Below are 27013 nucleotides of genomic sequence, written 5' to 3'. Positions count from 1 at the left end.
CTTATGATTTTCTCTTTCCTGTTTACCTTTTCATGTTCCACTTGAGTCTTGTATTTGAAAGTCAAATTTTCTATTCAGCTCTGGTCTTTTCATCAAGAAAGCTTGAAAGTCCTCTATGTCACTGAATGTCCATTTTTTCTCCTGAAGGATTATACTCAGTTTTGCTGGGTAGGTGATTCTTGGTTGTAATCCTATCTCCTTTGCCCTCCGGAATATTATATTCCATGCCCTGTGGTCCCTTAATATAGAAGCTGCTAAATCTTGTTATCCTGATTGTGTTTCCACAATACTTGAACTGTTTCCTTCTGGCTGATTGTCATATTTTCTCCTTGACCTGGGAACTCTGGAATTTGGCTACAATATTCCTAGGAGTTTTCCTCTGGGGATCTTTTTCAGGAGGAGATGGGTGGATTCTTTCAATTTCTATTTTGTCCTCTGGTTCTAAAATATCAGGGCAGTTTTCCTTGATAATTTCTTGAAAGATGATATCTAGGCTCTTTTTTTGATCATGGCTTTCAGATAGTCCAATAATTTTTAAATTCTCTCTCCTGGATCTATTTTCCAGGTCACTTGTTTTTCCAATGAGATATTTCACACTATTTTCTAATTTTTCTTTCTTTTGGATTTGTTTTCCAATGTCTCGATTTCTCATAGTCACTAACTTCCAATTGCTCTATTCTAATTTTTAAGCAAGTATTTTCTTCAGTAATCTTTTGGATTTCCTTTTCCATTTGGCCAATTTTGCTCTTTAGGGCATTCTTCTCCTCATTGGCTTTTCGGACCTCTTTTGCCATTTGGGTTAGGCTATTTTTTAAGGTGTTATTTTCTTCAGTACTTTTTTGGGTCTCCTTTGGCAAGCTATTGACTTGTTTTTCATGATTTTCTTGCATCTCTCTTATTTCTCTTCCCAGTTTTTCCTCTACTTCTCTTACTTGCTTCTCAAAATCCCTTTTGAGCTCTGCCAAGGCCTGGCATTGATTCATATTTTTCTTGGAGGCTTTGGGTGTAGGCACTTCGACTTTGTTGTCTTCTTCTGGTTGTATGTTTTGATCTTCTTTGTCACCAAAGTAAGATAATATATATAGTCTGACTCTTTTTGCGCTGCTTACTCATGATCCTGGCCAATTACTTAAGTTTTAAACTCTTTGTTAAGGTAAGAGTCTGCTTCCAATGTGGAGAATGTACTGTCCCAAGCTTCAGGGGTTTGTACAACTGTTTTCAGAGATACTTCTAGGGACCTGAAAAGTGTCAGTTCTTCCAAGGTGCTGTGATAAGGGGCGAGGTGTTTCCTCTCTACCGCCACTACAAGCTCCTCCACGCCAGTGCTCCTCCTCACCCCAGGACTGCCCCTCAGAACTGTGACCCAGATCCAAGCACAGGCAAAGCAAGAGATTCCTGCCTCAGCACTGACAAAGAGATCCCTGCAATCCCCCTCTAATCAGCCACTCAATTCCCCCTCAGTCTGTGGGCTGGAAGCTCAGGAGGCAGCCTCAGCCCATGCTTGGTACTCGTGGCTGAGACGCAGCTTCTTCTCTCACTGCAGTCACAGACTTTTCCCACTGACCTTCTAAGTTGTCTTTGGAGTTCCTGGGTTGAGAAGTCTGGAAACCACCACAGCTGCCCGCGATTCAGACCTCTGAAGCCTGCTCCAGGGTCGCTGTGGCTTGCATGCCCATGCCGAACTGTGCTCCTCTCCCCACCTGGCACGATAAATCTTTCTGATCAACCATCCAGGTTGTCTTGGGCTGGAAATTTGTTTCACCCTGTCTTTTTGTGGGTTCTGCTGCTTTAGAATTTGTTTAGAGCCATTTTTTAACAGGTATTTAGAGGGCTTTGGGGGAGAGCTCAAGCAAGTCACTGCTTTCACTCTGCCATCTTGGCTCCGCCCCCAAATCATTGCTTCATCACCCCTATGTATAAAAGCCCATCTCTCCAACCCATGTGGACTGCATGTGCACTGCCATCCTCTGGGTGACTATTTGTTGAACCTCATAATATAATGTCCCTCCTACTTTGGTGTCTGGAAATGACCCTACTTCAGAAACCCATTTCTTTGCAGTCCTCCCCAATCTTACATATACAAAAGAGAGTTTGCATATGAATAAGTGAGATTACAATTATTTCAGGTTGGGTGATTGGCATTGCTCCCTAACATCTCAGAATTGTGAACGAAAATATATGTGCAAAAGGAAAATATATCAGCAGGAAGAAGAATGTGTTTATTCATGTGTGTGTGGTTTACCTATAATAGAACACAAGCCCCTTAGGGCCAGGAACTTTTTGCTTCTGTCTTAAGATATACAGTGCCTGGTCCACAGCCTGGCCCACGATAAGTGCTTAATGTACAACTGCTAAACAAATGAGAGAGAGCCCAGACAAAGAAGCAGGTCAACCACAGCCATGCAGTTTCATTGCCTCAGCTTTAAATATTTATTGAAAGTCCAGGAGGGAGAAAACAAAATAGGGTCTTAACACAAAAACATCTGGAAAGAACACAGACTGGAAAAATGGACAAAACCTGGAAAGACAGACGAAAGACCATGAACAGGACTAGAGGAGGAAATCCAGAGGTTGGGGAGGAGCCAGCCCCTGGTCACTTGGCTACAGTAATTGATGAAATGCACCTGCTTCAGGAAAGATGTGGCTGGGGTGGGGGTGGGGGGTGGGATGGAAGGGAGAGGGCAGGGTGGTGCTGAGGTGTACAGGCAGGGTTTAGGCCAGGCAAAGGTGAGGAGGGCAAGGGTTCTGGGAGGGACCAGAGGGAAAGGGGCAGAAGTAGGGCAGGGTGAGGTATTAAAAAAAATCAGATTTAAACCCCAAAGAGAGACAATGCCCTCTCCCAATATACACAAATAAAGACTTTCACATATAATCTTCCCTTTCTACAAAAGAATCCCATATTCAAAATAACCTTGAAACACAAAAATGCCAACCACCCAAGCAGTGAAGCTTTTTCCAATATAGTACAGCTTGGCTTACAGTAATAATGTTACCCTTATAGAGACTTCCATGGTTACCATAATTATCCTCTTTTTGTTCATTCCAAATTTACACATAGAGAATAGCGACGTAAGATTTCTACAAAACTTAACAGTGACAATTAAAAAAAAAAACACGACAACACAATAAAACACACACAACTCTTGAAAGGACAAAGCTCCCAGAGTGATGCTGGACTGCTGGGGTTCGAAAGGGTGCCGAAGGTAGGTAGAGGGAGGCACCCTGGGAGTGGTCTGTCAGACAGCACAGAAAGACAGCCCTTAAGATTTCCCATTCAGTCTCCGAAGCCCAGCCCCTAACCGGCAGGGCTTTTGCCAACATCTGTTCAGTGTCCAGGGATGGAGCTGGACTGAGCGGGCACTTCCCACTCTCCCACAGGAGAAGACGGGTCAGTTCTTATCTCCCTTCCAGGCCCTGGTGCTTAACAACTGAGGTCCCTTCCATCCCTGCCACCCTAAGAGGAGAGCATGTCCCTTTAAAATACTTCCACATACTTAAGTTAAAAGGTAGATCTCTACTGCTGGTAGGTTTGGGGGTTTTTTGGGTTGTTTAAAAAAATTTTTTTTTGGTTTTTGGTTTCTTTTCTTTTGCAGACTAGCTGAAGAAAAAGGGAGAAAAGGCATTCCCCAAACCTCTGTCATTTTGTTTGGGGAGAGAAGCAGATGTGGGCATTTTACCACATCGGATAGCTTCTTCAGAGTCTGCCACTAAAGGAATAGCACCTTCAGAACCTTAAATAGGATGTGTCTTTTTAAAAAAAAAAATCACATACAATACAACATGATTTTTGAGCACCAGCGAGTTCACAGTGGGAGGTAGCAAACGTGTTCACCCTGGCCCCTAAGATCTTTCCACTTGATCATTTGTAGTGCCCTTTCTTTCTTTCCCTACCCTCCCCGCCTTTCCCTTTTGCTCTCTTTCTTCCCCCCACTCTCCCTTCCCATTGTGGGACATTAGGTGGCCACCTATGGGGAAAGAGCAGTAATTTCCTATTTCTTCGTTTAAATAAAAATATATATATATTTATACTTTTTTCCTGTTTCATCCATCTTTTCTAATATTGCACATCAAAAGCTTCCTGGCAGGGAGTGAAGGGAAAGATTACCCAACCCTTTTCTAAAGCTACTGGGGAGCCTGAATTATTTAGTCCCTCTCTCCCTGCCTGGCAGAGAACTGGGGAGGCAAAGGTCTGGGAGACATGGAGACTTGGTAACAGAGAAATAGGGGAATGCGGGTTGGGTTGTGGCTGTCACCACTTTTGGATGGTTCTTTGGTTGATGGATGGAGATGGGATGGCTTGGGGCGGGCCTCACACCTTCATCCTCATAGCTACTGGCTAGGGCTAACCCCAGGACAGCCTATCCCAGGGCCATCCCTTCCCCTGATGCCCCACACATGCCTCCACCCTGCAGGTGACAAGCATGACCTGTCCTAGGGTCATGGGCCTTCCCCAGGCAGGGGTGGAGTGTGTATCAGTGGGCACTCAGCCCACTTTGGAGATGGAGAGGGTGTGGGCACCTCCTCCTCTTCCTTCCCCTGGCCCAGCTGCCTCTGCAGAAGAGGGTTGGACACTCCCTCCTCCATGTTCATCCTCCCCATGTCGTGGATCCACAGAGTCCTGGAATGACATGGAGTGGCATGGAGGTCATAGTTCAGAGGAAACACGCAGGTCCAACTTCCAGGCGGTATTGCTTCCCAGGGGTAGCTGGTGGGAGGTTGTAGACACTGACTATGGGCAGCTGATGGGGATCTTGCGTCCGGAAAGTGAACAGTGTCTGGTGCCAGCGGCCATCTTGAACCTGGGGACCAGGAGGAAAGGACTAATCAGGTTTTGGGTAATGAAAAGCCATTAGTGAGACTCCACAGATGAGGATAACCTACACTCCTTCCCAAATTTCTAAAGACAGGTCTGGAGAGAAGCAAGAATGCTTGGGGCAGGGAATAAGCAAAGAGGTCCAGAGTGGTGTCAGCAAAAGAGAGAGAAATGTGGACTCCTCCAGTCAGCTTCACAAACTGGATTCATGGTCTCTTCCACCAGCCCAACCCTCCCCTTAGGAGGGATGTCCCAACAGTTGATAAAATGAATGGAGCGCATACCTTTCTCACTCTCTCCTGAAAAAAGGGTTGCATTTTCTATCAGGGATGGGGAACCTGCAGCCTCGAGGCCACATGTGGCCCTCTAGGTCCTCAAGTATGGCCCTTTGACTGACCCCAAACTTCAGTGAAAGGGCCACACTTGAGGACCTAGAGGGCCACATGTGGCCTCGAGGCCGCAGGTTCCCCACCCTTGTAACAGACTAGGTACAAGGCTAATGCGCAGCTAGGTGGCAGAGTGGATAGAATGCCAGGCCTGCAATCAGGAAGACTCATCTTCCTGAGTTCAAATCTGGGCTCAGACACTTATTAGCTGTGTGACCCTGGGCAAGTCACTTAACCCTGTTTACCTCAGTTTCCTCATCTGTAAAATGAGCTGGAGAAGGAAATGGCAAACCACTCCAGTATCTCTGCCAAGAAAACCCCAAATGGAGTCACCAAGAGTTGGACATGATTGAAAATGACTGAACATCAATATACAAGGCTCAGAGGAGCTAATTCCTTACCTTGCAATCATCTGAGGACACCTCTGGCTCAAACTGGCCCCCAGCTTCAAAGATCTGCCCATTCCAGGCTCGGAAGCGCACGGCTTGTTTAGGGGACACCTGGCCTGTCCCTTCCTGCCATACGGACATGTTGAGGCAGTGGATGGTGATGTGCTGGATCACCTCAGAGCTCAGCAGGTGAAGGAAATTCATCTGGACCCGACCAACGGCAAAGTCCACCTGGAAGGGAGCAGGGGAACAACAGGGCCAGAAAAGTAATGACCACTGGATGTGAATGAGGGTTTACTTCACATTCATTTTGTTTTCCAACGTGCCACACTGCCTCCCAATTGAACAAACGCCTATCATGTGTCTTGGACAGCCCCAATGCCCACTCCTTTCCTAAGCAGGGCCTTGGTGGTCAAATTACTTCCCACAACAGCCCAGGGAATACAGAAGACTAAACACCCAGGGGCTCACAGTTCAAGGCTCAGGATTCACACTTTTAGCTATATGATATTGGGTCCAGTCACTGGGGTTTCACAGAACTCAGATTTTCCAATCAGTAAAATAAAACGATAATGGACTGTTCTGTTATAAAGATGACGACAAAGCCCTCGTTTACAGCACCAGAGACATGGGGTAGAGTGGAGAGAACTCTGATCTGGCAGTACAAAGACCTGGTTTCTAGTCCCCATTCTGGTACAAACTCTCTGGGTGACCCTGGGCAAATCACTGAACCTCTCTGAGTTTCTTCACCTGTAAAATGGGGGAATAGGGTCAGGTGATCTCTAAGGTCTACAGAACCTCCCCTTCACTCCCTCCATCTGTTGTTCCCCAGGGCCCCTCACAATAACCTGATCTCAGTAGGGACCCCTGCTAATGGACCATTTTCAAAATAGATCTTTTTCTTGCACCCACCCAAAAAGACTTATAACCCTCCCTGTCCTTGACAAGGACTTAGCCACATAACTTGTCTGCCTGCCCTTCCTACTCCCTTCTCTGTGCAGACAGATCCCAGTTCAGGGAACCCAAGGCTTTCTATGAAAAATCCTATGACCTTCCACCTAAAACTGCATGTACCAACTGATATACTAATAGCACTGTGGGGGCTGGGATCATCAAAGGAGGTCTACAATTGGACTCTGGCCCAGGACAGTGAATGGTAAGGAGCTATACCCAATGGCATTAGAGATCTGGTGAGTGCAGGGAAGGGAGTTGGCAGCAAATCAGAAAGGAACTGTGATTTGGAGTGAATTACTCCCCCAGATGTCCCCTCACCTCAGTGACAGCCTTAATAATAGTAGTAATTATAATTACTACTATTATGGCTAACATTCATATAGTGCTTTGAGGCTTGCAAAGGTTTTTATGCAGGTTTTCTTCTTTTATCTTCACAACCACACTATGAGGTAGGTGCTTTATGGATCCCCATTTTACAGATGAGGAAACTGAGACTGAAAGAGGTAAGTCTTGCCCAGGGTAATGATATAGCTAATAACTTCCTGAGGCAGCATTCAAACTCAAGTCTTCCTGACTCCAAGTTGAACATTTTATCCACAACACCACCTAGTGGCTTTCATGGTGAAGGATTCAGGAATGGTACTTCTAAGTCCTGAGTGGTATAGGAGTGAGGCTGTAAGAACAGTCCCTTTTGTGGGGAGGGGGATCTTCAGGGCTAGACCAAAGAGGTGGAAAAAGGCCTATTTTTTAAATGGGTGAGGTTCCCTGGGGAGCAGAAGGCAGGGCAAGGGAGATTTCAAAGGCCAGAAGTAGGAAGATTCTTAGTTCTAGGTGTTAATGAGGAGAAAGCCAGCTTCCCCTGCCTGACCCTCCATGGCCTGTCTATGGTTACTGGGTAGTTGTGGCAACTGAGGCCCATCGCCATTTGGGGCTACTGAATCCAGTACCTACCCTCTTCCTTTCAGGCAGCCTGAGCGAAAGAACAGAAGGACTATGCCCAAACTTAGCTACCCTGATAAGTTTCTGAGAAAAATCACATCTTTCTGCAGGGAACCCAAAGAATTTGAGAACCACAGATCTCCTCCTTCCCAAAAGATCCAATCTGAGGTACAAAGAGCACAAATGATTTGTTACGGCCCCTCTGAGGTTCAGTGGGGACTTCCCCTCCAGAATTTGGGTAGCCCCTTCCCATAGGGTGCTGTTTATCTTGGGAAGAAGAGAGGAGGAGGCCAGCAGGCCAGGAGGACAAATGATTCGTCCAATTCATGATAGCCAGTTACTAATGGAGCCAAGACTAGAACGAAGGCCTCTCATAGCCATGGTATGGTGAACAGTACACTGGATAAGGCCTGAGTTCAAACCCCAGCTCTGCAATCTACAACCTCTGTGATCTTAAGCAAGTTACTTCGTCTCTCCTGGCTCAGTTTCCTTCTCTGTAAAGTAAGAGGGCTGGACTGGATGCCCACTATGGCTCTTCTAGTTCTAAATTCGATGGTCCTACGACTCCTGACTTCCAGGCTTGTGGAAGGCCAAGCTGAGTCACTACCGTCCAGAGGCAGGGAAGGAAGCTACATTCTGGTGGAGACATGGTCTTAGTGCTATGTTCTTTGGGTCAAGCTATCCTGAGAAAGAGGGGAAGGAGGGGGTCATCACCTCCACTCGGTTCATACCTTTGAAGCAATGATGGGCCGGAGACATGTCTGTCCACCTTTGGTAAAATTACAGGTGACTTCAATGGTGTCTGAAGAACAGCCAAGGTTTGGGTCGATCCAGTATGTACCTATGGGATGCGATGGCATCAGGGGTGAGAGTGGGGAAGGGCACAATAGAGAGTCAGAGGGGACTTTGGGAGCCTCAGCTCCTAGAAGCTCTCCTCCCTTTATTCAAAGGAAGGAAAGCTCCTAAGACTGGTGTTGCTGGTGTGCAGGGATAGGGGAAGAAACCTCAAATGTCTGGGCTAGGTCAAAGAATGGGGCCAGCTGTTGCCAGAGGCATAAGGTTATCATTTTGTTCCTTCTGGAAACATCTGTAGGTACAGCCTCTGCAAACGACAAAAATAGATCTTAAGCAGAGAGTGCCTCCAGTCTTCCAGGAGCCAGATGAAGGCAGGGTAGTTGGTTGAATGATATCAAAACATGGGTTTCCATTGTGAGACGCACTGGGGATCATTGATCCAAGTGTGGAATAAAAGGTCACACTGGGATAAACTCGAAGGACTCACTGGTGTCTCTGAACACCAATGCTCAGGTGTGTAGGGGAAGAGAAAAGAGAGAAGGGAAAGATAAGAAGCAGGAGTAGAAAAGGAAAGAAGGAGGAAGAAAAGCAAGAAGGAGAAGAAGGAGTAAGGGAAGGGAACAGGTGAGGAGAGCAGGGGAAGGAGGTCAAAGGAAATAGAGGAAGGCAAGGGCAGGGGAGGCAACCAAAAAAAGAGGAAGAAAATTGAGAAAGGGATGAAGAGGAGAAATAAGAAAGGGAGAAAAGCAGACATTGAAGATGGAGGAATATAGAAAGGAGAAGAAGGAAAAGAAGAGAGAAAAGAAGAAAAATAAGAAGAAGGAGGAGAAGGAGGAGGAGGAGGAAAAAAAAAGAACAAGGAAAAGACAGGGAGAGACAGTCACGAGGTGGGGCTTTCCCCGCCAAGTGTCAGGTTTATGGGGTGCTCTCTAGCAGCAGGCCCATCAGTAGGTCTCCCTGTGATCTCACTGACCACAGTGAGGGAGCTAGGGAAGAGAACAGGGCTGCATGTTGTACGCAGGCTCCTGCCCCTTACCATCGGCCATCTTCTGCTCACAGTTCATGAGGTCCCGACAGATCCGGGCTGGGGTCTCCTTGGTTCCTAGAGGCTTCTTGATGCTCTGGATGAGGCTGCTGAGGTAGTGTAAGGTCTTAAAGATCTCCCCACCCTGGTCCAACACCAGGAGGTCTGAATGGGAGTAGCCCTGCTGGGAGGGAAACAAGAAAAGGAGGACTGGAGCAACAGAGGCACAGAATCTTAGGAATACTGAAGTATGCACGGCAGCTTGGCAATGCATTTGTAACCCAGAATCCTAAAGAGCTGCCATGAGAACAGAGAGATCAGGGGGCTGGCCCCTTCTCACACAGGCAATGTTTCAGAGGGAGGATTCAAACCCAGGTCTTCCTGACTCCAAGGTTGCTGCTCTATTCACTATGCTATGCCACCTTTGAGAATTAAATAAAGTCAGTTCCAATAACAAAAAAATATTATATGGACCTCCTCCCCAAGATCTCAAACCAGTGGGTAATCAGCTTCTACTTAAATCCCTCCAGCAACAAGGAGCTCAATAGCTCCAGAGGCAATACATTCCATTGTTGGACAGTATGAACGGTTAGGGAATTCTTTGTGTTGAACTCAAATATGCCTCTCTGGACCTTCCATCCATCTGCCTATTGCTCCTAGCTCTGCCTTTTGGGGCCAAGCATAACACTCTTCCACAAGACAGCCCTTCAGATATTTGAAGGCAGAGATTATATTGCCCCGAAGACTTCCCTCCTTCAGGTTAAACATTTCCCAGTTCATTCTAATAACCTTTCTAAGCTGCACGTGCCAGCGCCCTCCCCATCTTGGTTCTCTGGAAGCACCATAGCTTGACAACATCCCTTCTAAGATGTGGTGCCCAGAACTCCACACAGTCCTGGAGCAATGAGAACAATGAGGTGATGTCAACAAATGACAGAAAGGAACACTTATTTTGTTTTTTTTCTCCAGCAAGGAGAAGGATCTTTGAAACTAGAAAAGAAAGAGTGAGTATGGTCAATATAGAGCTGAAACCCAAGTGAAGACATGGTAAGAGAGCTTCCCTCTTTCCTTAGGGAGTTCACATCACCAGGCCCAGATTAATTACATCCCAAGATACTGAAAGAGTTGGGAAATGTGATTATTGAGCTGTTGTTGGTGATCTTTGAAAAAACCGTAGAAGAGGGGGTACTTTATAGAGCTAGACAAAATAATAACAAAATTCATTTGGAGCAACTAAAAGTCTAGAAACTCAAGGGAAATAATGAAAGAAAGTAAGTAATGAAGAGGGAATAACTGTATCAGACCTCAACTTATCCTATAAAGTCATAATCATCAAAACTATTTGGTCCTGGTGAAAAAAAATAACCAGAAAAGCAGATCAGCAGCACAGACTAGAAAGGAAGAATCAGAAACAACTAAACTCAATAACCCAGTTCAATAAACACAAGAGTATAAATTACTTAGTGAAGAACTATTTGACAAGAACTGCTAGGAAATCTGGAAAATAGTAATTAGGTTTCATCCAACGTCTTACATCATATACCACAATAAACTCAAAATAGATACATGACCTGAATATTAAGGGTCATGGCACAAAAAATAATATCAGCAGAGAATAAGACCGGAAATGGCTAAGGGGAGAGTTCTTCATCAAACGGGAACAGAGGCAATCGCAAAAGAAAAAAATCAATAGTTTTGACTGCATGAAATGGAAAAGTTTTTGCACGAACTTAATCAATGCAGCTAGGATAAGAAAGAAAGATGTCAATTTAGAAAACAAATCTTTGTATTTAGTTTTTCTGGCAAGGCTGTGATAACCAAGATACATTAGGAATTAACACACATAAATTAGACTAAAAGCCATTTCTCGATAGACAAATGATCAAAAGATATGAATGATGTCTTTGGAATAAGGAAAGGCTAAATTCATCAAAGCCTGCTTTTTTTTTTTAATGAAGTAGTGAGGTGGCACAGTGGATAGAGTCCTGGGCCTGCAGTGAGGAAAACCTTAGCTCAAATCTGGCCTCAGACACTTACTAGTTGTGTGGCCTGGGCAAGTTTGCCTTAGTTTGTCCATCTCTAAAATGGGGATAATAATAGTATCTATCTCCTAGTTTGGTAGTGAGAATCAAATGACATAATAACAGCACTTAGTATAGTGCCTGGCAATTATCATTATTATTTTTATTATTATTATTATTATTATTATTATTATTGTCCCAAAAGCCTTGGTGTAGTTTTAAGCTTTAGCTGCTAAAGACTTTGGGGACAGCCTGTATAAATCAGTATTTTGAAGAAGATATAGCTCTTCAAATGTGATAGACTTATTGTAAAGACAAACAACTTTGAAAGATTTAAGAACTTTGACCAACACAATAAACAACCATGATTCCAAAGGATCAGTGAAGAAGTCTCCTGACAGAGGAGTTGGGCTCAGTACACTTTTTTGGACATGGTCAATATAGAAATTTATTTTGCTTGACTGCATATCTGTTACAAATCTCTTGTTTTTCAATAGGGATGGAGCAAAAGTTGTAGGGCAGAAAATGCTGACCTCATTGCTTTTTTCCTAGAATTACTTTAGACTGGTAAGTTCAAGGTAATGCCATAGATATAGTACATCTGGATTTTAGCAAAGTATTTAACAAGATCTCTCTGCAACTATGTGGGCTCAATGATAGTACATTTAGGTAGATTTGGAACTAACTGAATGACAAGATCCAAAGAATTTGTGTATTGATGTCAATTTGGAAGGATCTCTCCGGTGGAGTGTCCCAGGGGTCTCCCTTTGATAATGGACTGTTTAACATTTTTGTCAATGATTTAGATGAAGGCATAAATGGAAACCTTATCAAATCTTCAGATGACGTAAAGCTGGAAGGAATAGCTAATGTGTTGACTGACATTTAGTATCCCCCAAAATCTCAACAGGCTTGAATGGTTGGCTCTAATAAGATGAAATTTAATACGGATAAATGTAAAGCCCTACTTGGGAAAAAAAAATAAAACAAATTGCACAAGTACAAGATTAGGGAATTCACTTGAAAAAGATTTGGGGGTTTCAGTGAACTACAAGCACTCAACAGTGACAAGTATGTCAAAATACTTCAATTGACTTATCATTTTGTTAAAGTGAGTCCTTCCTCAATGATAGAGATCACATTCTATCTGCCTCCTCTCTTCCTGTGTTCTTGTTCTTGTTCTCCCAGAAATTATCCACAGAGCATCCACGTGATGCACGAGGGGCCTTCTTCTTGGTCTGTGAACATTCCACGGTTACCAGTGCATCACTTGGGTTCTTCTCCCCTATTCTTACTAGGTGAGCTGACCCACCTCCTCTTCTGATCTTAGATTTCTTAGACAGGATGCTCTCAACCTTTTCTTACACACAAGTTATCCTTGGTGATATGTTATAGACATTTTATGTGCCCAACCATATAGTCACTGTCCTATCTACAAATCTGGATTCTCCGGGACCATGGTGTTCCGTGACTTTTGTAAGCAGCAGTGTGGCGTAAGAGCCCTAGAGGCTACCACAACCGTAGGCCACACTGATAGAGTCAACGTCCAGCGTAAGGAAAGTGATCATGCTCTTCCATGGTTGAGCCACATTTGTAATAGAGGGTTTGATTCTGGGTGCCACATTTTAAGTCATGTTGACACACTGGAGATAATCTGGGGAATGGTGAGGGGGCTGGAGTTTATACCAGAGGAGGATCAGGTGAGAGAACTGGTGATGTCCAGCTGGGAGCAGAGATGACATGAGGGGTACTAATAGCAATCTTCGGCTATCTGAAGGGAGGCTTCAACTTACCCACTTGGCCCCAGAAAATTAAACTAGAAGTAATGGCTAGAAGGTGTAGAAAGGCAGATTTCAGCTCCTTGTAAGGAGGTCTCCAAGGAGAGTCTGAACATCTCCTTGTCAGAGATGCTGGAAGAGGCATTCCTATTCAGTTCTGGGATGGGTTAGAAGGGGTCCAGGAAGCAGCTAGGTGGCACAGTGGATAGAGCACCAGGCCTGGAGTCAGGAAGACTCATTTTCCTTAGTTCAAATCTGGCCTCAGACACTTACTAGCTGTGTGACCCTGGGCAAGTCACTTGACTCTGTTTGCCTCAGTTTCCTCCTCTGTAAAAATTGAGCTGGAGAAGGAAGGGCAAGATACAGTGGGACAGTAGCTTCCAATCATTCCAGACATCAAGGTTCTATTGCTTTTGCTCAAGATGGGCACCTGTTTCTCCTCCCTCCAGCCATTACTAGAGAGACCCACCAGACAAGGAGGGTAAGCTAGGGGGTTCCTTGGGCAGTCATAGGTAATACATGGGCAGCCAGGTGGTGCAGTGGATAGAGCCCTGGGCCTGTAGTCAGAAAGACCTGAATTCAAATCTGGCCTCAGACACTTATTAGCTGTATGACCCCGGGCAAGTCACTTTACCTCAGTCTGCTTCAATTTCAACTGTAAAATAGGAATAATAATAGCACCTAGCTCCTAGGATTGTTGTAAGGATCAAAAGGGATATTTGTAAAAAGTGCTCAATATAGTGCCTGCACCTTCCTTCTGTGGGCCAAATCCTTTGTAAGTAATAATCATTATACTGTTTTCTGACCTTACAGTACTTTATACTTTTCAAAGAGCCTTCAAACCCATGATCTCATTCGAACTTTAAAAATCTAATGAGGCAGATAGGGCAGGAGAGGCTAATATCCCCATTATACAGATGATGTCATAAACCCAGGGAAGTGACTTGTGTCAAGTTAGCCAAATCAGGTTCTTAAAAACTGTCTGTAGCCAGATGTTGCTCAGCACTCCTCTGGCTAATGGCTTGGCCACACCGGTACTGTATAAGCTAGAAAACACCATACTTTCCCAAGAAAGAAAGAGAGCTAGCAACAGAAGCACATGTTCTACTCCTCTCCACCCCTCCAATGATGAGCGGACTCTGGGAGAAGGTGGCCAGCCATAGGACTCTCTAGCCTGAGGGGTTTATGAGGATCTGTTTTGGATTCCAAATCACTCCATGCCTACTCCTGCCAAACGCTGGTCTGGATTCTGAATTAACTGACGTTCAGCTACAAGGAGTTGAGGGCAAATGTGGGAGCAGGGAGTAATAGAAAGAGACCAAAGATATTTGGCTGGTAAAAAGGGGGTGGAAAAGACTGCAGCCCAAATCTTCTAACTACCAAGCTAGTATATTCCCAAGAGACCTCCCAGAGAAGGTGAGGGAAGGAGCAGGTATGTGTGCATAATAGATCACAACATTACAGAATATTAGCACTGGGTGGAGCCTTAAAGATCATCTGGCATCACATTTTCCAAAGTCATTTGACTGTAGAATATATTGAGGTTGGAATTATACTGATGGAACCCATAAAGGTAGGTCTACATGGAATCCATGAAACTAAAGGCATGGAATATACTCAGAATAAAAGACATAATTTTAGAATCTAATCTAAGCTATCTATCTATAGATAGATTAAAAAACTAATTTTCATTTCCTCCCAGGTGGCTGCAAATAAAAATATTCTGATATATGATTTTACATTTAATATTTTGAAGCAAAAAATATCCCTAGTATGGAAACTCTAGTCACTGCGGAGAGAATACGAAGATTCCAAGGAACACAGTTTGGGAAATAGTGATGTAATCTTTTGAAAGGGAGGGAAACTGAGACCCTGAAAGGGAAAGTAATTTGCCTAAAGTCATGCAGTGATGAAGTGGTAGATGTGGGACTAAAATTCAAGTCTCCTAACTTCTGGGATACTATACTTGGAACTATTACATATTGCTCACATGCCATTGCCATGGGGGCAGCTAGGTGGTGCCATAGTGTTTAGCATGCTATGCCTAGAGTCAGGAAGACTCATCTTGAGTTCAGATCCGGCCTCAGACACTTACTAGCTGTGTGACCCTGGGTAAATCACTTAACCCTGTTTGCCTCAGTTTCCTAATCTGTCAAATGGGCTGGAGAAGGAAATGGCAAACCACTCCAGTATCTTTGCCAAGAAAACCCCAAATGGGGTCATGAAGAGTCAGACACTACTGAAAACGACTGAACAACAATGTTGTCTCACTTTCTCTTCCTAGCATGTTTGCCAAAACCTATGGAGGGAAGCCAGGATTATTCCTCCTGGAGAAGGGATGGTCAAAGGGTCTTAAGGCAGAGGGGACCAACAGCCCCAGGAAGTCTATGGGTTTTTTTTAATCCAAGTATGGAAAACAGGCAGCTGCAGAGGGCTGTGCACCCAACATGACTTAGGTCAACCCTACCTCTGTCCTAAGTGCGCTGTTGGAGTCCATCCACGTCTGAAAAGCTGTGCCGAGGTCATCTCGCTGCTGTGGAAGAGAGAGAGATGCGTTCAGGTGCCGACCCATCTGAGCCATAGAGGCTGGAGCAGCCCCGGCCCAGCTTCCCTTGCCATCTCCTAGTGTGCGGATGAAGAGCCCTCATCTCAATTCTCTCCTTCTTTGTCAGCTCTTAAGACATTTTTTGGTCTCTGGGAAATGCTTTTAGGTCATAAATTTTGCTAAATGTTCAGGATAGTGGGGCAAAGGGGTCCACAGTGGGTTCTAAATGAGCCTTGTTTTTCTTGGGATCAAAACAAGCTAATTAACTGAAATTAAATGAAATTATTTAAAGCACTTTGCAAACTTTAAAGAATTTTATGTGAGTTATAAGAATTAAATATGAATTGTTGTTGTTGATATTATTATTCTTGTAAAATTCTTGTCATCTTGCTCAGTTGAGACTGAATAGAAACAGTTCTGGGACAAGTTACTACCCTACTATTATTCTTTTATATTTGATGTTCTGTGGGCTATTACATAAGTAGATAAAATAACTGCTTTCTGTAATAATAATCCTAAAAATCCTCAGTGAAATAAGGATTTAGCATTTAGCAAGTGCTTTGTGGTGTGCAAAGCACTTTATACGTGTTATCCTAGCAATCCTTACAACAACTCTAGTATCATCCCCATTTTACAGTTGAGGAAACTGAGGCAGACTGAAGTTAAATGACTTGTCCAAAGTCACACAGCGAGCAAGTGGCTGAGGCTGGGTTTGAACCCAGTCTCCCTGAATGTGAGTACAGCGCTTGTACCCACTGTCGAATAAAAGTATTAGATTGTAAACTTATCTCCAAAAGGCTCACTGAAAGTATCCTTTAAATAAATTCAGTGGCATAAATGATGACAGAGATGATAGGGACTCCATCCCATTCCCACATGACTTTAATTTCATTGTTAACTATTATTATCTCCTTCTCATCCTTTTCTTTTTTTTTAATTTTTAATTTTAAAAAATTTTTTATTTTAGGCAATTGGGGTTAAATGACTTGCCCAGGGTCACACAGCTAGCCAGTGGCAAGTGTTTGGTCTGAAGCCGGATTTAAACTCAGGTCCTCCTGACTTCAGGGCCAGTGCTCTATCCACTGCGCCACCTAGCTGCCCCCTTCTCATCTTTTTCAATGGCGTTAGAGAGAAATGGTCTTGAGATATCATCATCCTCTTTATCATCATCCTTCTTCTTCTTCTTAGTAATGATTCACTAGCTAGGTTGTAGAGTAGATGAGAGCTTTGGGCCTGGAATCAGGAAGATGAGTTCAAATTCAGCCTCAGACGCTTACTAGCTGTGTGACTCTGCGAAAATCACTGACCTATCTGCCTCAGTTTCCCCAATTGCAAAATGGAGATAATAAAAGCACAGTGTTGTTGTGAGAATCAAATAAGGTAATGTTTGTAAAGTACTTAAATTTAGCACAGTGCCTGACACTTAGTGGGTGCTTAATAAATACCCATTCCCTCCCTCCCTCATTCAGAGATTCCTGTGGCCACTGTGATAATGTTCTCAAGTGGTTAAAATAGCACACATCTGACTGGTAATAATATTGATAACTCCCTTTCATTCATAAAGCATGTTAAAACTTTCAAAGCACATTACATTATTGGACTATCAAAACAACTCTCTACTATAGATATTATCATCATCATTTTACAAAAGAAGAAACCGAGGTTTCTAGAAGTGTGACATTCCAACCCAGGTCATTACAAGTGCAGTCTTTTCCCACAATACCACCAAAGTCTAAATCTAGGCAGGGGAAGTAGGGATTCTTTGACTGAAAAGAGAGAAAGGGTGTAATCAGGGTGGTGTGTCAGGAGCCATGCTCATTCGCTCTGTAGGAGCCTTTCCGTTCACTTTGAAAGGCTCCCCAGTTTCTTAACAAGGGGAACCCTCAACCGTCAGGCTAATGGGATCACAGGACTTGGAGCCAGCAGGACCTTGCAGGTAACTACACTCATTTTACAGATGGAGAAGCTGATGTCCAGACAGTGGAACTGTCTTGCCCAAGAGTCACCTACGTGGCAAATAGCAGAACTGGTAATTAAACTGAGGCCTTCTGATGCTAAATTCAGTGCTCTTTCTACTATACCAAACTCCTTCCAAGTAAGATTAGAAAAAAAAATTCCCAACTTACAAATAAGATGGGGATCCCAGGAGGGCCCTGAAAAAAAAAGAAAATGGGTATTACCCATGACTTCCTGTGCTTGATCCATACTGACTCCCCCTTTGCATAGTGGGGAAGGGGGGGTGGAAATGGGAAGGATGGCGAGTAGTCTTCAGGGCCTGTGCAGATGTAACGATGGGGAAGGACAGGAGGAAGGAGAGTTTAATTAGGCCTAAGGAAGGCCACTATTTTTCCTGGATCTGATCCCAGGACAAGGGACACATAGCTGTCCTGCTCTCCTCATCTTCCCCACTCCAGGACCCACTGAGAAGTACTGGTGTACCTACCGGAGGGCCAGGACGTCCTCGGGGGCCAGGAGGACCCTAGAGAGAGATATGTGTGGAGTCAGCTGGTCTTTGTCATCAAAAACAAAGCTTTAGTTCCTCCTAACCCTTTTCCCCATTTCCCCACTGCCCACCCTGGAGGGCTGCAGGGGAGAGAGAAGAGCCCCCTGGTTTAGCCCTGGGTGGGGATAGAATTCAAACAGAAGCAGGTCAGAGGATCAGAGATTTAGAGCTGAAAGTCATCTTAGAGGTCATTGAATCTTGGCTCTCTCACTGAAGAAATGAGGCCCGAAGAACTTAAGTGACTTGCCCAGTGTCATACAGATAATAAGGCAGGATTCCACCCCAGGGCTTCCTGACTATAAATTCAACATTCCATCCACCACACCATACTGCCCCAAGGTCCTGTACGTGTGTATATCTACTATAGGCCAACCTGGTCCTGGGCTATGTCTGGTCTAACCTGGGGTGGAGATAGAATTCTGACTAAGGTGTTAGTGGTGGAGTAGGTGGAGAGAATTGGGAAGTGGTTTCTATAAGGCAGCCTGGCTCTGAGGTTTCCCTGATCTGACTAGCCCTATTAGGGGCAAGACTGGATTTGGAGATGCCTAGAGGGGTCAAGGCTGTGTGAATAGTGGATCAGGCATGGGACGGCTGGATGGATTTAATCGCACATTCCATTATCTTTAACGCATCTCTTGTTCCATTGGTACTCCTCATTCCTTTGTTTCTGATCACATGTCACCAAGTTCCCCTTGGGTTTCCATCTCCCTTCCCCTCCTCCTCCCATTCCATCCCCTGCTCCTTACTTCCCACTCACCCTTGGGCCTTGCAATCCCTGGAAAGAAAGAAATAAAAAAGAAAGAGTTTGTTAAAGGTGCAGAGCCCAGGCACCCAGGGTGCTCCTTTGTTCCCAGGCCCTGGTGACTCCCCACCACCAGCTCTTCCATGGGCCACTTACCATATCTCCTCGGCTTCCTTTGTTTCCTTTTGGACCCTGTGGACAAACCACACAGCAAGGTTGAGACCCGGATGTTTTCGGTGCTTCCGGGCCTACCCTGGGATGCCTTGTTGCACATACGGGGAAGCTGAGGCTTAAGGAGGGGAGGGGGGATTCACTCTGGTCACCAAGAAGGTCTGAGACCCCTCAGTCCCACCTCTCCTCCCTGTGCCTGAACGGTCTGACCCTGGCTTCTTATCAAGCAAAATAAAAACACATACCGGAATTCCAGATGGGCCTAGGATCCCCAAGGGTCCAATGACACCTTCTTTTCCCTGAAGGTGGAAAAGAGACATACAACCGTGGAATTAAAGGGCCTACAAGAGGAGTTTGGACTACATCTCTGCTGCCTATTTGAGAAGAAGTGGGAGTGGGGGAAGGGGGGAAAGATGGAGAATGGGAGAGAGAGGGAGATGGGAGGACAGGAGACAGTCCATGAGTGGTGATAATAAAATAATTCACATTTCGATAATGCTACAAGGGTGACAAAGTACTTTCTTCACAAGCCTATGAAGCAGGCATTACAAATATTATTATAGTCATTCTTTAGCTGAAGACATTTATGTTCATAGAGGCTGACTTGCCCAAGGTCACATAGCTAGTGGGTGGCAGGGTTAGGATTTGAACTAGGGGTGTGCTGGAACCAGCTTGTACCAGTTTGAAAGAGATGAATGTTAAATTTTCAATGTGACATTTATGCCTTGGAATTTGGCAAACACAGTAAGTCAGGGCTTTATTTCTCATTGATTGACTAATCTATCTGCTTATCTATCTATCTGATGGAATCCTAATAAATCCGCCCCCAGACCTAATACAGCCACTGCCTCTAGCTAGCCTCTGCCCCCAGATCCAATTCTCATGTTTAATCAGGTGTGTCCATGTACTCAACCACAATCACATCATCTATCTAGCCCAAGACAGGACCACAAGACCTAACTATCCATCTTGACTAGACAGGACCACAATAGCTAGCCAATCAGAAAGCAGCATGATCAGGATGTTTGACCACCGAACCATAGAAGGGACCCCTCCCCATTGCCTAATCTCTTAACAAACCCCTCCTGCCTTTTTAATATTCTTAATTTCTGTTATGTAGTCAGTACCATTACACTATAAAATTGCCTGTCTTGTCTTACTAAGTTGCTGGTTCCTCTTGGACCTCAGCCCCTTGGAGGCGTCATTCCCAATAAATGCCTGTACTTGGATTAGAGGTGGTCTGACTGAATTCTTTGAGATGGTTCTGCCACAATACACCATGAAATCGCAACATATCTATTTTTATTTCCAGATTTAAGAAAAGAGAAAATGTTAATAATGCAGATTAAGCTGAAAAGTGTGTCATGCATATTTTAATTTTTTTTTCTTGGAGAGCTGGTTGTTAAACATTTACCAGCATACCCCGGAACTGAGCCTGTGCTTCCCGGCTTTAATGACCAGTGTCTTTTCCACTGTACCAAAGATAAATCCTAGACATGGAAAAGTAGAAGGGAATAAAGTCAGAAAACAAGAATTTATTGTGGCCAACCTCGTTATAGGCATCTTGGGGATACAGGAGTAAGTAAGTAAACTTGGAACTTGCCCTCACAGAGGTCACAAGTTTGTTAGAAAGACCAGGAGAGCACAAAACAAGACAGGAGCCTGTAGACAATGAAGTCCTAGGTTTCACGGGCAGATTGTAGAATCCAAAGAGGAGAGGGGCCCTTAGTGGGCTAAGGCCCTCAGAGAAGGTTTCAGGGAAGCCATAAGTAGAGGAGACCACCATGCTACTGTAGGTGGTCAGAGAAAGGCAGGGCCTCGGTGGGAAAGGCTTCACAGAGGATGGGTCTTAAACTAGCTTATGAAGAATGGGTTAGATTAGCACAGGAGGGGAGAGGGGAAAGGAAGGATATTCCATACGGAGTCACAGACCCTGTGTCAAAACACTGGGCCAGAAAGGAAGATAAAGGGGAAGAAGAGTGAAGGGAGGGAGAGAGAAGGAAGTAGACCATGGTGGCAAACAGAAGTGAGTATCAGGAAAAATTGTCATCGGACTTCATCTGGCCCTAGTGAGAAATCAGCTTGGCAGGTATCAGGTGATGCCTTGCTCAAGGGCAAAGGAGGCCCAGAGGTTAACACACCAGTGTTGGGCTGCCTGGTGGGCCCTATTGTTCTTAAGGCAGGGCAGGGGAGATTCCTCGGGGGAGAAACTTACCATCAAACCTGGTGGCCCCCGGGGACCCTGGATTCCTTTAAAACCGAGATCTCCTGGAGGCCCCTGAAGGGAACAAAGAAAGCGCAACGTTTGATCCCAAGGAGCCAGAACCCATGGGTTGTGGACAACCACCCCATTTTGGATATGGAAGAGGGAGCACACAGTACTTATTCAGACAGCCAGTTTAATAAATCTGCCCCATTTCTTTGTTCAACAATTAGAAGAAGTAGAGGGGCTGTTCCAGGGGTGATAATAATGATAACAACAATAATAATTGCTAACATTTATATAATGCTTTAAGATTTACAACGATATCTATCTATCTATCTATCTATCCAATATATTGTCTCATTTGATCTTCACAACTACCCTGTGAGGTAGCTGGCATTAACTTTACAAATGAGGAAACTGAGGCTCTGAGATGTTAAGAGCCTTGTCTGGGGCCTTAGAGCTAGCATGTGTCTAAGGTGCAGTTCAAACCCAGTCCTTCTCAACTTCACTCCACTGCTCTGTCTGCTCTACTCCATTCCACTATATAGGGTCCCATAGCTAAGAGGGAGCTGTACCAATGATTTGACCTGCCAGGACCTGAGGAGTCTGCCCACCTTGGCCACAGTCTGAGCTTTCCCAGGGGCACAGGGAGTAGAACATGAATAGAAATCCAGCACCACAGAACAGTTCTATGGACTCAAGAACCTAAGAACCAAAGGATACCTTGGGGAGAACTTACACCAAAGATTCTTAACCTGGGGTCTATGAATTTTTTTTGTTTTTTAAATATTTTGATAACTGTGTTTCAGTATAATTGGTTGCCTCTATAATCTTATGTATTTTTATTTTATGCATTTAAGGGATCCATCAGCCTCAACAGATTGCTAAAAGGTTCCATGACACAAAAATGGTGAAGAATCCTTGACCTAATATAAACCTTTCATTTTACAGATGGGGCATCTGAGGTTCAGAGAAATTAAGTGACCCATCCAAGTCAACAACTAATCAATTTTTCAGTTTAGATGAGTGAAGGGCTAGGTCCTGGGGTCAGCAGAGGTGAGAGGGAACCTTGGGAGCTGGGCCTTGAAACTCCCTCTAAAGATGGGAGTACAGCTGGAACAGCTAAGGGGGCTGTAAGGGCCATGAGGTCTGGGTAGTATTATACCTTGGGTCCAAAGAGGCCAGCAATCCCGGGGAATCCCATTTCTCCAAAGTCACCCTGCCAAGAAAGTAAAATTAAAATAAAAACCCAAATGTGTGTGTGTGTGTGTGTGTGTGTGTGTGTGTGTGTGTGTGTGAGAGAGAGAGAGAGAGAGAGAGAGAGAGCACACATTGGATCAGTACCCTGGTCCTAGGTTCAGATGGAGTCAGAAACTTTAAAAGCAATAATGTCACATACTAACTGGAATTAAGACCTAGTTACTAGACATTTTCCCATTTCCCAGCTAGATAAATTGAGGCCGCAATGAGCCAGAGCCATGAGACTAGCCTATGTCAGAGCCAAGAAAAGGACTCAGGAGTTCCTGGCCTCTAGTCAGACCACTGGCTCCCTTTCTTAGATGACAGACTCCTCACTTTCCATAGTTTGTGGTTCCCTCCTGGCAGGGGGGGAGGAGGAAAGAATAGAAGGAGGGTTGTCACTGATCTCCAACCCAGTAAGATCTTTACATAGCCTGTGATCAGTGGCAGCCCCCAGGACCACTTGCCAGGAGCCACAAATTGGGACTTGGAGCCTTGCCCCTCTTCCTAGAAAAATGCCTTAGTGGTTCCAAATACCAGACAGCAAGGATTCTCCAATCAGCATCTTATTACCAAAGCCAGATTAATAAGTACATTTCTAGCATGGAACATAGGTTTCAGTGATCTAGGAGAGAGAGAAGTCATGGGATATGAGGTAGGGGTGATGGTGATGCCCAACAGGCCAAGAAATCTTGGTTCTTCTCGCCATTAGTTAGTAAGCTACAATGCAGGGAGTCTCAGAGCAGCTGGACCTAAGCAACCTGGTTAAATCAATCCAATGCCCTCTTTCTTCTTACTCTCAAGTTCCCTGTTTCCTAAAAACCAACATCTACATAGCACTTCATGTATTTTTCAAGCCCTTTCAAATCCTCTCAAATCTCTCATCTGATCCTCACAGTGTCTCTGTAAAGTCAAGATGAGCAGGTATTGTTATACTCATTTCATAGTTGAGGAGACTAAGGGCCAGCTGCCCAAGTCACAACTGGCACATGGCAGAGCTGGGATTAGAACTCAGGTCGCCCAGCTCCCGAGCTAGTGTTTTTTTCCCAATAGCAGTTTGTAAAATCCTGACTCTTGTTACTTCTCCCCCTAACCCTTGTTCCTTCCCCATCAGGACAGGGCAGGATGCCTTCCCCAAAGCAACCTTGATTGGTAGGGTCAGGCTGACTTCCCAAGGCCCAATTCTGCTCTCTCCCTGGGGGTAAGGGACAAGGGCAAGGGGTCTTACATTAAATTAGTGGGGGAATGTGTGGGAGTCATTCCATAGTCACTCACCGGCTGGCCTTTGGATCCTGGCTCCCCTTGGCTCCCAGGGAGCCCCGTTCCTCCCTCTGTCCCTCGCTTGCCAGTAGGGCCCAGCTGTCCAGGCAGCCCACTTTCACCCTTAAAGAAACACATACATGTTAAAAGGCAGCCTAGTCTAGGGAGATGTAGGGAGCACCAGGGACCAAACATCTTCTCATCCTGCCCAATGAACATTTTCTGGTATTCTTTGCCACCAGAAGTGACCTTACCCAGAGGGGAAGGTACCAGTAACATTACGTCCATGTGGTAACTCATAAGATCATAGGATTTTTTCAAATGGTATTTTATTTTTTCTAATTACATGTAAAGACAATTTTTAACATTATTTTTTCTAATAAGATTTTCTAGTTCCAAATTTTTTCCTCCCTCCCTTCCCTCCTTCCCCTCCCTCCTCCCTAAGACAGTAAGCAATTTGATATAGGTTATATATGTGCAACTATGTAAAACATATTTCCATATTAGGATAATAGGATTTAAAATGGGAAGAGATTTTTAGAACATAGAATGAAAGAACTAAAAGGAACCTTAGAAACTAGAATGACAGAGCTAGACATATTAGAGACCACATGGTCCAATCTCCTCATTTTACAGACAGGGATAATGAGATCAAGAGAGGTTGTCATTCACCTAAGCTGATCCAGGCAGGGTTATTTCCTCTTCATGGAACATTGGCCCAACAAGATGGCAAAGACTCAAGGCTAGGGGGAGAGATGGGCCAGGAGGGGTTGGGGAAATGGCTGAGGGACAGAATATATAGTCTACAAGATAAAGTCAAAATTCCCCAGCCTAGTATTTAAGGCCCTCCACAGTTAAGCTCTATTCTGTATCTCCATTAATATCTCTCCCTGTTTCCCATTCCTTCACTCTTCCAATCGCCTTGTATGTTTCCATCCACCCATCTTTGCTCATGGCATCTTCTTACTGACAACACTCAACCTTTTTCCTTTCTACTTATCCGAACCCTACCCATCCTCCAGGGCCCAGCTCAGGTCCCACTGCTTCCGAGAAGCCTCCCTTGACCATCCCAGCCCACAGTGATCTCTCTCCTCTGATCTCAAGGCTCTAACTATTTCTGCCACTCTTTTGAAGCCTGGTGCAGACATTTCTTTGATTGTTGAATTGTTATTTGTGTTTTTGTATAAGTTCTGTCTTCCCAACTGGACTACTAATTCCTGAAGGGCAGGGAGAGTGTACCTAGCACTGTGAAGCACAGAGCGGAGGCTTTAGTGAATGTTATTTATTTATTTTTAATGAAACACAAGGTGGCATGGCAGAAAGAACATTGGATCAGATTCAGGACACTCAAGTTCTGATTCTGTTTTAGCTAGGTCACCTCAGTTTTCACCTCTATAAAGTAAAGGTAGAAGGATGGGAGGGTAGGTTTGAAAATATACAATAAAACAGTAATTATCAAAATTAGAGGGGACTAGGTTTTTAAAAATCTGAAAAAAAGATCAATGAGATAGAACAGAAAATTCAGAATAAGAACCAAACATACAAGACCTACATAGCACCTGGACATAGTTGATAGAGAGCTTGCCTTGGGAATCAGGAGAAGCTGGGTTCAAGTCCTATCTCTGCCACATATTGGCTGTGTGACCCTGGGCAGGACACTTAATTTCTCAGCATCTCAGGTAGGTAGCACTCTAGGACTAGAAACTCATAGAAGGTACGGAACTGAATTGGTAGAGGAAGGTCCTTACCAGGAGCTCCAGACACTCATGAAACCACAGGTCTAATAAAAGCAATCAATCAGCATTTATTAAGTGCTTATTATGTACCAGGCACTCTGCTGCTCCTGATCCTTGCCCTTTGGGAGTGAATGGGAGAGACAACAAGTGAACAAGATGGACAAATGTAACAGGTAAAGTGTGAATGGAAGGGCATGGAGGGGGGAGGGCACTAGGAGCAGGGAGGAGGAGAGGGAAAAGAGACAAGGAAGTAAAGAAGGCTCTTGTAGAAGGAGAAAGATGTGTGTGTGTGAGATGGATATATGTATCCATCTCACACATATATAATGAAATATATATAATACCTATCATATATATATAATGATATATATCACATATATGATGATATATATAATCACACACACAAATAATGATATATATTACATATCACATGCACACATATATAATGAGATAGTATTTGTAAACCACCTAACCCAATGCCTGGCACAAAGTACATACTTAATAAATGCTACTTTCCTTCCTTCTTTCCTATAGATATAATGTTATATTCAGAGATTAAAGATATGAAAAGGTTATAATATGTTGGGATCAAAATGATTCCTCAGTAAAACTGACTGGGGAAATAGGAAAGCAACATGGCAAAAAAATTTAGTTTAGAGTCACACTTCATATCACACCACAATAAATTCCAACTGGATTGTAAATCTAAATATATCAATTTTAATATTTCAACAGAGTTGGTGATTCCACTGATGTGGATACTCCTTTCACCAATGCAGATTCAAGCTTTTCTATGAATTGGACAGTTTTGGATGAGATGTGGTGGTTGAAAAAGCTCCTTGCTTGGTTACCAACCTTAGGAGCTCCCTAAGGTTGGCCAGGATGATACCTGGGCACAAACATAATTGATCCCTCGTCCAGCCAGTGCTCAAAGTCTTTCCAGCTCAGTAGGTTCTGCCACAGCTTGTGCGTGGTTGGCATAGCCTTGAAGAACTCAGGGTTGTTCCCACAGCTCATCAGAGGGCAGCTTTAGTAGAGGTTTAAAAAAAATTTAAAAATGGGAAGAAAAAAGAATACTATATTGATCTCAATTCTGAAGAGGAGAGGAAAAGAAAAGCGAGGAAATTCTTATTTATTGAACAAATGGAAGGTACTATTGAAAACAAAACAGATGGATTTGATGCAACAAATAATGATGTATCCAAAATAAAATAAAAGGAAACAGATTGGGAAAAATATTTGTGGTAAATATTTCTGATAAAAATCTGACATCCAGAGTCTTTAAGAAATGGATACAAATTCAGATGAGTAATAAGTCTTTCCTTAATGGTTTTTCCATCTCTTTATCTCCAAACCCGGCATTCCCCAAGGCTAGACTTTACTCCTTCCTCACCTCCACCTGTTATAATCCTTATCTTCTTTCAAGGCTCAGCTCAGATGCCATCTCTTCCATGAAGCCTTTCTAGATCTTCCTCTCTAGTTGTTAGTGTTCTCTCTCCCTCCTCAAATTAT

At 44.1% G+C, this 27013-nt stretch overlaps 1 protein-coding gene across 4 annotated transcripts in view; it reads right to left on the bottom strand.

The window, feature by feature from the left end:
• Window positions 1-3900: 3900 nt before the first annotated feature.
• The window catches only part of COL27A1 (collagen type XXVII alpha 1 chain), a 244751-nt gene continuing 221638 nt past the window's right edge, over window positions 3901-27013 (bottom strand). For 3 of the 4 annotated variants that reach the window (XM_027869712.1, XM_027869714.1, XM_027869715.1), the window contains 13 exons: window positions 23781-23888; window positions 22432-22485; window positions 21276-21338; window positions 19306-19359; window positions 19046-19081; window positions 18905-18922; window positions 18088-18123; window positions 17771-17797; window positions 15567-15632; window positions 9313-9484; window positions 8213-8322; window positions 5601-5819; window positions 3901-4799 (listed from right to left, as the gene is read on the bottom strand). In XM_027869712.1, the coding sequence (XP_027725513.1) occupies window positions 4653-4799; window positions 5601-5819; window positions 8213-8322; window positions 9313-9484; window positions 15567-15632; window positions 17771-17797; window positions 18088-18123; window positions 18905-18922; window positions 19046-19081; window positions 19306-19359; window positions 21276-21338; window positions 22432-22485; window positions 23781-23888 (1110 nt within the window). In that variant the 3' untranslated portion in view covers window positions 3901-4652. The remainder of the gene's footprint in view (window positions 4800-5600; window positions 5820-8212; window positions 8323-9312; window positions 9485-15566; window positions 15633-17770; window positions 17798-18087; window positions 18124-18904; window positions 18923-19045; window positions 19082-19305; window positions 19360-21275; window positions 21339-22431; window positions 22486-23780; window positions 23889-27013) is intronic. The other variant, XM_027869713.1, reaches the window with a different exon arrangement.

The sequence above is a fragment of the Vombatus ursinus genome, unplaced genomic scaffold (genome assembly GCF_900497805.2).
Source record: "Vombatus ursinus unplaced genomic scaffold, bare-nosed wombat genome assembly UNPS02014793.1, whole genome shotgun sequence".
In the NCBI taxonomy this organism is placed as follows: Eukaryota; Metazoa; Chordata; class Mammalia; order Diprotodontia; family Vombatidae; genus Vombatus; species Vombatus ursinus.
The sequence above is the reverse complement of the archived record's forward strand: the minus strand, read 5'-3'. Positions and strand labels throughout refer to the sequence as shown.